The 12,045-nt window shown below is 44.7% G+C and overlaps 1 protein-coding gene across 1 annotated transcript in view; it reads left to right on the top strand.

Moving 5' to 3' along the window:
* The window catches only part of PGM2 (phosphoglucomutase 2), a 28,906-nt gene extending 19,121 nt beyond the window's left edge, over positions 1-9,785 (top strand). The window contains exons 11-14 of the mRNA XM_084799821.1: positions 71-200; positions 1,775-1,964; positions 6,015-6,148; positions 9,396-9,785. Of these exons, the coding sequence (XP_084655947.1) occupies positions 71-200; positions 1,775-1,964; positions 6,015-6,148; positions 9,396-9,498 (557 nt within the window). The 3' untranslated portion in view covers positions 9,499-9,785. The remainder of the gene's footprint in view (positions 1-70; positions 201-1,774; positions 1,965-6,014; positions 6,149-9,395) is intronic.
* Positions 9,786-12,045: the final 2,260 nt, after the last annotated feature.

Genomic DNA, 12,045 nt, shown 5'->3' with positions numbered 1-12,045 from the left:
CTGCACTCGCGTGACCTGTTCCGGTGCTGGGTGGTGTCCTAAGGCTGCGTGTCTACTGCCTTCTCTGCAGGATACATGTGCTGCCCCTTTGTTCTGGACAAGGATGGAGTCAGTGCTGCTGTCATAAGTGCAGAGCTGGCAAGCTTTCTGGCAACCAAGAATGTGTCTTTATCTCAGCAGCTGAAGGCCATCTATGTGGAGTAAGTGTCCTGGATTAGTGAGGGAATGTTGGAGGCCGTATTCCAAGCTCTCTTATTTTGGTGATGTGTTCCGTTTCTGATGAAAAGCAAGATCACCTTTTCCATTTGATGTGTCAGCACTCATTAGTAATGGCTGTTGGTGGTTATGTGGATTCTAACCCATGAGACACTTGTACAAATGGCTTGATTGAAGAGTAGTCAATGTCATAAGCAAATTAACTATATCAGTCCTGGGCTCAGTCTTTGCAGCAAGTGCTGAGCTCTGCCTGTGTGCTGCAGAAACCGCATAGATGACACCAACAGTTACCCACGCAGTGTGGCTGTGTTCTGCAGAGCCATAACTTCCTGTACAGGCTGATCTAGGGTCAATCAGTCTGTGCATGTTGTTCAGGGAGCAACCTGAGGTGGTGTCTGTCTTATTGACACTGTTCTGTCGTTAGCCTGAGGTTTGTCAAGTCCTGGGCATCTGTCTGTCTCTGTCGCTCCAGTGCTGGGACTACAAGCATGCACCTCTGTGCCCATCTGGGAATTTCACAGGTTCTCATGCTTATAAGCCAACCATTTCACTGACTGAGCTATGTCCTTCTGCCCTGGACCCCCCCCCCTTTATTTATTGCATATACAATGCCTGCATGTGTGCCTCCCCACCAGAAGAGGGCACCAGATCTCTATAGATGGTTGTGAGCCACCATGTGGTTGCTGGGAATTGAACTCAGGACCTCTCAAAGAGTAGACAGTGCTCTTACCCTTTGAGCCATCTCTCCAGCCCTGCCCTGGGCCTCTTACTTATTATCTTTTAATTTTTACTTTTATTTTATGTGTATGGGTGTTTTGACTGCATGTGTCTGTACACCCCCTGCGTGTGGCTGGTACCTGCAGAGGCCAGAAGAGATGCTGGGATCCTGCGAAATCAGTATTGCAGATAGACGTGAATTACCATGTGGGTGCTGAGTATTGAACCTGGGTCCTCTGGAAGAACAGCTAATACTCTTAATCATTGAGCCATCTCTCCAGCCCCTTTTAGTTTTTCTTTTCTTTCTTTCTTTCTTTCTTTTTTTTTTTTTTTTCCAAGACAGGGTTTCTCTGTGTAACCCTGGCTGTCCTGAACTCACTTTGTAGACCAGGCTGGCCTCGAACTCACAGAGACCCACCTGCCTCTGCCGCCCTGAGTGCTGGGATCACAGGCATACCACCACCACCACGCCCAGCTTACCTTTTCTTTTTTTAAACATTTATTTATTGTGTATACATGTATGTATGTGGGTGGGTGCACACATACCATCGAACACACATGGAGGTCGGAGCACAGCTGAGAGGAAGTGTTTCTCTCCTTCCGCCACATGTGCTCTGGGGATCAACTCAGGTTGTTATGCTTGGCAGCAAGCGCCCTTATCCACTGACCCATGTTGCCAGCCCCAGCGTCTTTGTAAATGTTAGACTATGCTTTTGAAGTTGGTTTCACTTATTTTAGAACGTGCTAGCTGCTACACACTTGCATGCCCTCGGCAGAATTTCCGTGGCTCGTTTTGCTTAAATTTATGTGTGTGCGTATGTGTTGTGTTTTTTTTTTATAGGTATGGCTATCATATTACCAAAGCTTCTTATTTTATCTGTCATGATCAAGGCACCATTAAAAAATTATTTGAAAACCTGAGAAACTATGATGGGAAGAATAATTATCCCAAAACTTGTGGCAAATTTGAAATCTCTGCTATCAGGGACCTTACAACTGGCTATGATGACAGTCAGCCTGATAAGAAAGCTGTAAGTCATGTTTACTTCTGTCAATGAGTTTATTTTGTGGTTACCACTTCTACAATTTGAACAGATTCATTTATTCACAAGAATAAGTGCTATTGTAATAAAATACCTGGAAAATTGGGGCTGGAGGTGTATAGCTCAGTGGTAGGGTAGGTGTTAGGCCCCTAGTATGGGGGGAAAAAAGAACAAACAAATCAAATAAGATATGTGGAAAAACTAGAATTCGTGGGCTAGGAATGCAGGTGATCTCACAAGTCATTCGATGATGAGTGACATCCAGAGCCACCCTTTCACACTCAAGGAAGTGGTGACTCAGAAGTGCAGTGACTTGTGAGGGTCCAGGTGGAGCTGAGGCCTTTGACTCTGGACCCAGCCTTTCCTATGTATGAGCACATGTCACTCCTGAGAGGCGCTGAGTCACCAACCCCAAGCGGGTGTGTGACTAACTGGTACTACCTGGGTACGCCGACACGTGCCAGTAAATCTTTGACTCCCTACACATGGGGAGATCAAGGCAGGAGGATCCTAAGTCTGGGTTTGAGGCCCACCTGGGCTATGTTATGACATCCTGTCACAGGCAAACAAACAGCGCTAAAGAGCCACCCTGGCATTTCTCATTGAGAATTTGCATATCTAATAAGATTCAAGGTGACTAGAGACTGGTCCTCTCCGGGAGAGCGACTTGTTTTCTGGTGACTTTGGCCCTGTTCTCTGACTGCTTGTGGCCTAGCTGTGACGCCCATGTTTGCATTAGGGTCTCCCTTAAAGCCAGAGGACAGCAGGAATCGCCTCATAAGCTATTAGGTGTCTTCCTTGAACTTACCTTTTAGCATTTTGTTTTACATTTTTCATAGGAGACAGTCAACCAACTTTCCTCTCAATTGATTCTCCTGGTGTTTCCCGGGGAGTTTTTTGTTTGTTTGTTTGTTTGTTTTTTGTTTGTTTGTTTGTTTCCCTCTCTCTTGTGGGATCAAGAGTCCATGCATACACTTTCTACATTGAGTAGCCCTCTGCCTGTCCTCATAAACCACCTCTGAGCCTTCACCATGATGGCGAGTCATCACCACGCCCTGTGTTGCTCAGTATATTCACAGGCCTTATCAACTTTCACTTCCTATAGCTGATAAATGTTTTCTTCCTTGTCTGGGTTTTTATGCCACTGTCACTAGTCCTTCCAAATCCCTCTCTGTGGCCTCTTTCATGGCTCCCCGGGTCTCAGCTATTATTTGGGCTCCTGTGTGTGTCCGTGGGTCTTACCCCTCAGCCCTCCACGCAGCCCGTGCCAGCTGTCCTGTCATCCTCAGACCGCCATTCGCCAAGGTTGAGGCCCTCGGTCCCCGCCTTTGGGCTTCTTCCTATATTCATTTTCCTATCTTCCCATTTTCCCATCTTCTAATTGCTTCCTGGGTGGTGGTGGAAGCAAATCTGGGGAGGATTTTGGCTTGAATGCTCCCCAGGCTCAGTCTGAAAGCATCGCTCTATTCCTGCTCAGGGTCCACGCACTGGTCAGGATCTACTCATCATTTTAGTAAAGGATGGAGTTGATGTGCAATGCCTACAACGCCAAACTCATTAACACCACGCTCGCCATTTCTTTGCAACCGATTTTGTCCCCTCGATGAGAAATTTCTCTCTAAACCTCATGTTCTAAAACTCCGCATCTCATGAGTTAGCATGTCTCTTTGTCCAATGTTGTGGTTACTTTTCAGGTGTGTCAGGCTTTTTGGTTCTGCACCGAAAATACCTGAGAGAAACAATTTAAAGGAGGAAAGGCTTGTTGGGACTCACTGTTTTAGCTGGTGGTCATGTGACTCCGTTGCTCTTAGGCCCTCAGCGGTGTAGAAATCAGATAGAGAGAGCACAGTAGAAGGAAGCTGCCTGGTCAGCTCATTTGAGACAAGCAGTAGAAAGAACACAGCAAGGGGCCAGAGCCAAGTTACACCCTCAAAGACAGGCTCCCAGACACCACGGCCTCCAAGTAGCCCCTACATTCCACAGTTCTGAGGAATCATCAAAGCATTAAACCATTGATTAGGCCAGAGTCCTCATGATATCACTTTATCTGGAGACGCCCTCAGTGGCATACCCAGAGTATGCTGTGCCGCCCTCCTAGGCACGTCGCAGTGCAGTCAGGCCAGCCACCACACTGGGCCCTTTGGTCTGTGGTGCCGTTTCCTTCAGGTCTCAGTTGGCTTGGTGATGTGTCAAGGGGGGGTAGGGGGCGGGGTGTGTGTGTGTGTGTGTGTGTGTGTGTGTGTGTGTGTGTGTGTGACTGTTTTCTTGAAGAGTTCCTAGATAGATGCTGCCTCTCTGAGACTAAGGCCCTTCCCTGTTTGTTTCTTTCTTCTTGTCCCTTTATTCTTTTCTTTTCTTTTCTTTTTTTGAGGAGTTTTTCAAATTTTAACTTTTGGTGGACCTGTTACCTGTTAATTTCAATTCTTATTCGCAATTTTCTTTCCAGAATGGCACCCTATTCTTGTTCTCCCCCCCCCCACTCTCTCTCTGTGTGTGAGTGTGTCTGTGTGTCTCTGTGTGTGTGCCTCTGTGTGTGTGTGTGTATACCATACCTTTCTAAAGATTCTTTTTAAAAACTATGAGTATAGGCTGGGCGGTGGTGACACACTTTTGCCTTTAATCCCAGCACTTGGGAGGCAGAGGCAGGCAGATCTCTGTGAGTTCGAGGCCAGCCTGGACCATAGAGTGAGCTCTAGGACAGCCAAGGCTGTTTCACAGAGAAACCCTGTCTTAAAAAAAGCAAAACAAGCCGGGCGTGGTGGCGCACGCCTTTAATCCCAGCACTCGGGAGGCAGAGGCAGGCGGATCGCTGTGAGTTCAAGGCCAGCCTGGTCTACAAAGCAAGTCCAGGACAGCCAAGGCTACACAGAAAGACCCTGTCTTGAAAAAAAAAAAACCAAAAAAAAAAAGCAAAACAAAACAAAAAACCCAACAACAAAAACAACAACAAAAAAAACCCTATGAGTGTTTTTCATCCATATAGCCTTAATTTCCTACAAATTTGGTTTTTGTTGTTTATTTTTTTTTCTACTTGTTTTGGCTTTGTCGTCTACCCACTGTCTTTCCCTTGGGGGGGTCCCTCAGTATCTTTTACTCAACTAGTGGAAAGGTGTGTGTGTGTGAGAGAGAGAGAGAGAGAGACAAATGACCTAATTCACTTCAGGGATTTTGAGTAGCAAGCCAACTATTCTGAGATTGACCTTCATCTTGGTGCTATGAGGCTGGCCCAGAGACTGACCCTAACTGATTTTCTGAGGAATATAAATTGGCATATCAAAGCCCCAGAGGTGTGGCTAGGGGCAGGTCTGGGATGTCTACAAGAGCACAGTGGCTCAGTTTCCTGTTTCTGTCTCCCCATCAGGTTAGGGGACGCCATAGTCACATACTTCACTGCACCATTTCTACATCTTTATCTGGTTCCTGACTTCCATGATCGGGTGGCCTCCCTGTCAAGCACTGTCATGTCTTTTCCTCTTTGCCCCTGTGTTTCTGCCTGTGAAAACACATCTGCAGTAATTTTAGTGACATTCTGAAGTTAACAACTATAACTACATCAGTCAGAGTTTTGGTTGGTTGGTTGGTTTGTTTTTTTTTTTTAAACAGGGTTTCTCTGTGTAACAGCTCTGGCTGTCCTGGACCTCGCTCTGTTAGACCAGGCTGCAGTCAGAGTTTTGTACCAGGAAAAAACAACTCCTTATGAACTTTTTTTTGGCCAAAAATTTTCATTTACAACATTAAGGTATGATCTAGTTTTCTGTAGGACATTATCAAGTTATTAATATTGATTTCTTGTGAAATAACATGTTTTGATTTAAACAAAACTTTGATAATTTTAATAACTCTATAGAAGTGCAGAGCTAGTCTGTGAAGTCACTTAATGTTCAAATTCCTAGGATTGCATTCTCTGATTTTTCTGAACATCTTTGTAGCCAACGTACTTGTCTGGTATCAGTTTTCTTGCTTATTTGGGACAGCAGTCACTAGGTCAGAGCAGCTCGTTGCTGTTTGAGTGTGTGACACGTATGAACCAATTTCTAGGTTCTTCCAACCAGTAAGAGCAGCCAGATGATCACCTTTACCTTTGCTAACGGAGGTGTGGCCACCATGCGGACCAGCGGGACAGAGCCCAAGATCAAATACTATGCAGAGCTGTGTGCTCCCCCTGGCAACAGGTATGACGTGGGCGGTAGCTGCTGTGGCTCTTACTCTTGAGACGTCCTAGCCCTGTTCAAGTGTTAAGTAAAAATTCTCATGTGTAGCTTACTTAGAAACTATGGCACTATCATGATATTAAAGACTACTTAAAATTTGGAAATAAAAAAATAAATCAAAGTGGAGGGTGAAGGGATTAACAGTGATTCTTGGTTTTTTTGTTTTTCTGAGACAGAGTTTCTCTGTGTAGCCTTGGCTGTCCTGGACTCACTTTGTAGACCAGGCTAGCCTCGAACTCACAGCAATCCACCTTCCTCTGCCTCCCTGCGTGCTGGGATTAAAGGTGTGTGCCACCACACCTGGCTTCCTTTTGAATATTATACATCCAGGTCCCTGACAATAATTGTCTTCTTTAAAGTAAACTATTTGCAAGTGGCTATCTCCAAAATCCTTCCACAGCAATGCCAAAATTATTATTTGAATAACCAAGGACTACTTGTAAGCCTAGCCTGTTCAACATGAATTCAGGCTTGCCCCAAGTCCTCAAAATAGTGCTCACTCCTTCCCACCACCAATTCAGAATTGTTTATTTGTTTTGGTTTTGTTTTTGTCTTTCGAGACAGGGTTTATCTGTGTAGCCTTGGCTGTCCTGGGCTCCCTTTGTAGATCAGGCTGGCCTCGAACTCTCAGCGATCTGCCTGCCTCTGCCTCCCAGGTTGCAGGGATTAAAGGCATGTGCCACCACAGTTGGCCAGAAATAAGGATTCTTAACCCAAGTTTACATTGCCATGTAGTGCATTCTTGTTTTTAAATATTATTCAACAATGTCACACTTTAAATTTCAAAACGGGTCATTTAGGATTAGGATAGGGAATAAATGGTAAGCTCAGACTTTATTTTCAGTAATTATTATAATGTTACATCCTACAGAGTGGTACTAGGGCCCCACACACATTAAACATGTGTCTCTGAAACATTAACTCAACAAGCAAAGGAGTCAAGCTATAGATGTGTCATATTTGGAAATTAAGTATTTATAAAGAAGTTAGAAAGTGGCAAATTCCTTGAGCTTGAGTTTTCTGCTTCAGTCTGAACTAATTATGAGTGAATTTGTCTTTCTTCAAAGCACATTTGCAGAGGACAAAGAGACCAGTGTATTTTGTATGCATTTATGAATCATAATTACTATATATGCTGCTAAAAAGAGTGAAAATAATTATAACAATAGCTCTTTTTATTGAGGTCTTTGGGCCAGGTTCTGGGCTAATTACTTTATATAGTGTATCTCGATGTGTGCAGAAACTCCCTGGAGAAGGTGGAGTCTTTATCCCAGTTTCACAGATGGAGAATGTGGGTCTTAGCGAGCCCAGGCCCACAGGTACTGAGCTAATAAAGTCAGAATTAATCTGTGCAGTGAAACCGTTGCCTTCATTATACTGTTGCCAGTTGCAATGTCAAAATGATCTTAGCTGATTGCAGAAATTGTCATTTCCTTTCGGATAAACTGCACTTGAGATTTTCAGGTGGTCAAGAATGAGGTAATAGAAAGTGGATGAAGGGTTAATTTCCAAATTCTGCTCTATGGTAACTACATTAGACTCTATGAGGGGCTAGGAGTGCATTTCACGGGCACGGGCTTGTGTGTTGTTTATATTCATGGCCCTGTTGTATACAAACAAGTGCTTGTACACGTGCCTGAAAACCTGACTTTCTTTATTTTATTTTTTTCGAGACAGGGTTTCTCTGTGTAGCCTTGGCTGTCCTAGACTCGCTTTGTAGACCAGGCTGGCCTCAAACTCACAGCACCACCAAGCCCAGCAAAACTGTGCTTCTTTAAAATCTTCAGAGGAAGATCAAAGAGTGATTTTGTTGTTGTGGAGACGTTGGGTTGGAAAACCTCTAGGGGACATACCACATATTGCCTTCTGGGACCCACCCCCACCCCCACCTAAGTCAACATATGTGTTCCCACTCAAAAATTCATGGAGTTCTGTTTTTGTTTTCCTGTTTTACTGAATTCTGACCTCAGTTTCAGTCTCACTAGATCCATGAAGGAAGCATTTTAAAATGCAGTTTGCCGGGCGTGGTGGCGCACTCGGGAGGCAGAGGCAGGCGGATCACTGTGAGTTCGAGGCCAGCCTGGTCTACAAAGCGAGTCCAGGACAGCCAAGGCTACACAGAGAAACCCTGTCTCAAAAACCAAAATAATAATAATAATAATAAAATATAATAAAATAAAATAAAATGCAGCTTGAAGGAGCTAAAAAAAGATTGAGTCAGTGATTAAAAGTGTGAACTGTTCCTGCAGAGGACCCTAATTCTTTTCCTAACACCAGGGACGGTCAACCCAACCACATGTAATTCCAGCATTTACAGGCACCGGCATTTACATGTATACATGCACATAATTAAAAATTAAATCTTAGCCGGGCGTGGTGGCCCACACCTTTAGTCCCAGCACTCGGGAGGCAGAGGCAGGTGGATCACTGTGAGTTTGAGGCCAGCCTGGTCTACAAAGTGAGTCCAGGACAGCCAAGGCTACACAGAGAGACCATGTCTCGAAAAACCAAAAAAAAAAAAAAAAAAAAAAATTAAATTAAATCTTTAAAATACATTTATATGTGCATGTGTTTTAAATGTTTAATTTTTCTGGGGCTAAAGAGATAGTGCAGCAGTTAAGAGCATTGTCTGCTCTTCCAGAGGTCCTGAGTTCAAGTCCCAGGCACACACACAGGCAGAACACTATTGCTTTAAAGCTGGGAGTAGGGGCCCATACTTGCAGTCGCTAATCCCAACACTCAGGAGGCTAAAGTGGGAGGATTCCTGTGGTTTTCATAAGATCCTGCCTCAAAAACAAATCAAGACTGGACGTGCTACTGCATGCCTCTCTCAGCCTTTAGGAGGCGGAGGCAGGTAGTCTCTGTGAGTTTGAGGCTAGCCTAGTCTACATTGTAAAAAAAAAAAATTTTTTTTTAAATTTTTCAAAACAGGGTTTCTCTATGTAGCCTTGGCTGTCCTGGACTCACTTTGTAGACCAGGCTGGCCTTGAACTCACAGCGATCCTCCTACCTCTGCTGGGATTAAAGGTGTGTGCCACCACCGCCCAGCTCTACACTGTAACTTTGAGGCTACAGTTTGGTTTGCATAGTTACATAGCAAGACATTGTCTCCAAAAGAAGAAAAGAAAAGGTAAGAAATCAAATACTGTCCTGCATTGGGATATTATTACCCATTAACCGGAATTTCCACCCCCCCCTTCTGTTTCAGTGATCCAGAGCAGCTGAAAAGGGAACTGGATGAGCTAGTCAGTGCCATTGAAGAGAATTTTTTCCAGCCACAAAAGTATAACCTGCAGCCAAAATCAGAATAAAATATTCCAGCGCTGGACATGATTACATTTACCGCCAATTAAGATGAACATGAATTTTAAGACAGTATTTTTGACGGCCAGGTGAATCAGATAATCGCCACAAGTTTACACGTTTCTAACAGTACTGCCTCCCTTGTGGTTTTAGCATGTTGGCTGCAATGTGAATAAAGAGAACGCGACCAAAGCCGACAAACTAACATCTCTATGCCAATGTTCAATCTGGGCGTTATCTGAACTTTTAAAATAAAAATCTAATTTTAAAATAAAATACTATGCCTTACTTTGCATACATGTATGTCTTCCGTGTAATTTTTTGTTTTGTTTGTGCCACAGGCTGAAACAGAAAAGCGATATAGTTCCCAAGTTCTGGGCTGGGCAGCGCCAGCTTTGGTACCTCAGCTAGCCTAGCCATTTGTCCTGGCTTTTGAGACCTAACAGTATTAGGTCTTGTAAGAAGGCAGGCTAAGCGTTCTGCCCTAGGACCAACTGTGATGTTTCACACGAGTTAAAAACCTGCAACAAGGAACCGATCTCTGAGACCATAGAGCGAAATTTCTCCATTTTAAAAACAACCAAGGCGGGGTGTGGGGGCGCTATAAAGGTGCCTGCTTCCAAGCCTGGTGTCCTGAATTCGATCCCCAGAAAACCCCCATTGTGGAAAAAGAAAAAGAACCTGCTTATAAGCTGTCTTCTGATTGGCCACTCTAACTCCTCCTCCCCCCCCCCACATCCACACATCAATGTAATAAAAAAAATTTTTTTAAACCAACAGAGTTACCTCGTGTTCATAGATTACATTAGGTTCACTCTTGGTGTGGTACAATCTGTGGTTTAAATACATGGCTTGTGTCCATCGCAATAGACTCCAACAGAGGACAGCTCTCACACTCAGGACGTGTGGCCTCTCCCGGCACTTCTCACCCCTCCCCTCCCCTAACCTCTCCCTCAGGGGCTTCAGCTTTCCTCCCGACTCTGACCTCTTATGAAGCAGTTTAGTCTGCTGGTCGTGTTCCAGCCTGGGCTCTTTGCGAACACAGACTGGAAGACAGAACCTCGTGGTGTATAAATGCTGGGCGGATATCTGCAGGACCTAAGCAGTGGCCGCCAGCCTGTGATCAGGACAGAGCTGTCACAGCAGCCACGTCCGCTTCCTACAATCCTAAAGCTCCTGGGAAAGGCAGACGATGTGAGGCTAGAACTGGTAGCGACTTCTCCTGATGCTGAGGGGGGCGAGGGGGGAGCTAAATTCTAAGAGACTGTCTCTGAGAGGAGTTGAGGGTCCATTAATTTACTTTTTTGGTTTGTTTTTTTGTTTTTGTTTTTGTTTTTTGAGACAGGTTTTCTCTGTGTAGCCTTGACTGTCCTGGACTCTGTAGACCACGTTGGCTTCGAACTCACTGCAATCCACTTGCCTTTGTATCCCAAGTGCTGGGATTAAAGGCCTGCACCACCACCGAGCGGCTACTTTACATTTTAAAAAAAGATGTATTTATTATGTATACTGTGCTCTGCCTGCATGTACACCTACATCTCAGAGGAGGGCACCAGATCTCATTATAGATGGCTGTGGTTGCTGGGAATTGAACTCAGGACCTCTGGAAGAGCAGCCAGTGCTCTTAACCACCGAGCAATCTTTCCAGCCCTAATTTATATTTTTTATGGTCTCTAAAATAGCAGATGTTGCTCTCTCCTTTACAAGATTGACTTCTTCCTTTTTGACTCAGAAATGTACAACTTTCCCTTTTTCTCCCCTCACCCCCACCCCCATCTTTCTTTTGAGTGCTACCCAGAGCCCTAAGCATGCTTTTCTGACACTCTGGGCTTCCGTACTCTTTCTCTAACGCCTCTCCCTTACCACGGAGCTGCAGACCCTCGCGGTGGTGGACCTCAAAGCTGGTGACTCAGACAACATGGCTTTCCCCTTTCCCCTTTCCACTCTCTTCTTCTTGGGCAGCTTGTGAATTTACAGCTTGGCTGCCCTGAAGAACTTTCTTTTAAGTTCTGATAGTTGTCTTGAAGCTTCTATTTGAAAAACAAGCCAACAAGAAAGAGCTATTTGGAGTAAGCACCTCCCCTCATTTATCTCATTGATTAATCCCAGTTGTGACGCTATTAAGGCAAAGAATTGCTATTTCACTGAGGTCATTTTTTAAAATGTGCTAAATGTTAGGAAAATGCATGCATCTACTTGGGAGAGCTTTTACAAAGATAGTATCTAAATTCCAATCCCCACACCCTAAAAGACAGTGTCCTCAGAGGCACCTGTGTTTATGCGTGCTTTATCACTTGCGCCATGTTTGAGTCCTGCCAGTGTCTGGGCAGTTTTCTGGATACTGATAATGACAAACAGTCCTGATCTCCCATATAGTCTATGAGAGAAAGAGGCCCAGGCACACAGGTGATGCCCACACTGTGTCAATGAAGGACACAGGTGATGCCCACACTGTGCCACAGTGCAGGATGAGGACACAGGTGATGCCCACACTGTGTCAATGAAGGACACAGGTGATGCCCACACTGTGTCAATGAAGGACACAGGTGATGCCC

The sequence above is a fragment of the Acomys minous genome, assembly GCF_964271855.1.
Source record: "Acomys minous genome assembly, chromosome: 10".
NCBI lineage: Eukaryota > Metazoa > Chordata > Mammalia > Rodentia > Muridae > Acomys > Acomys minous.
The sequence above is the reverse complement of the archived record's forward strand: the minus strand, read 5'-3'. Positions and strand labels throughout refer to the sequence as shown.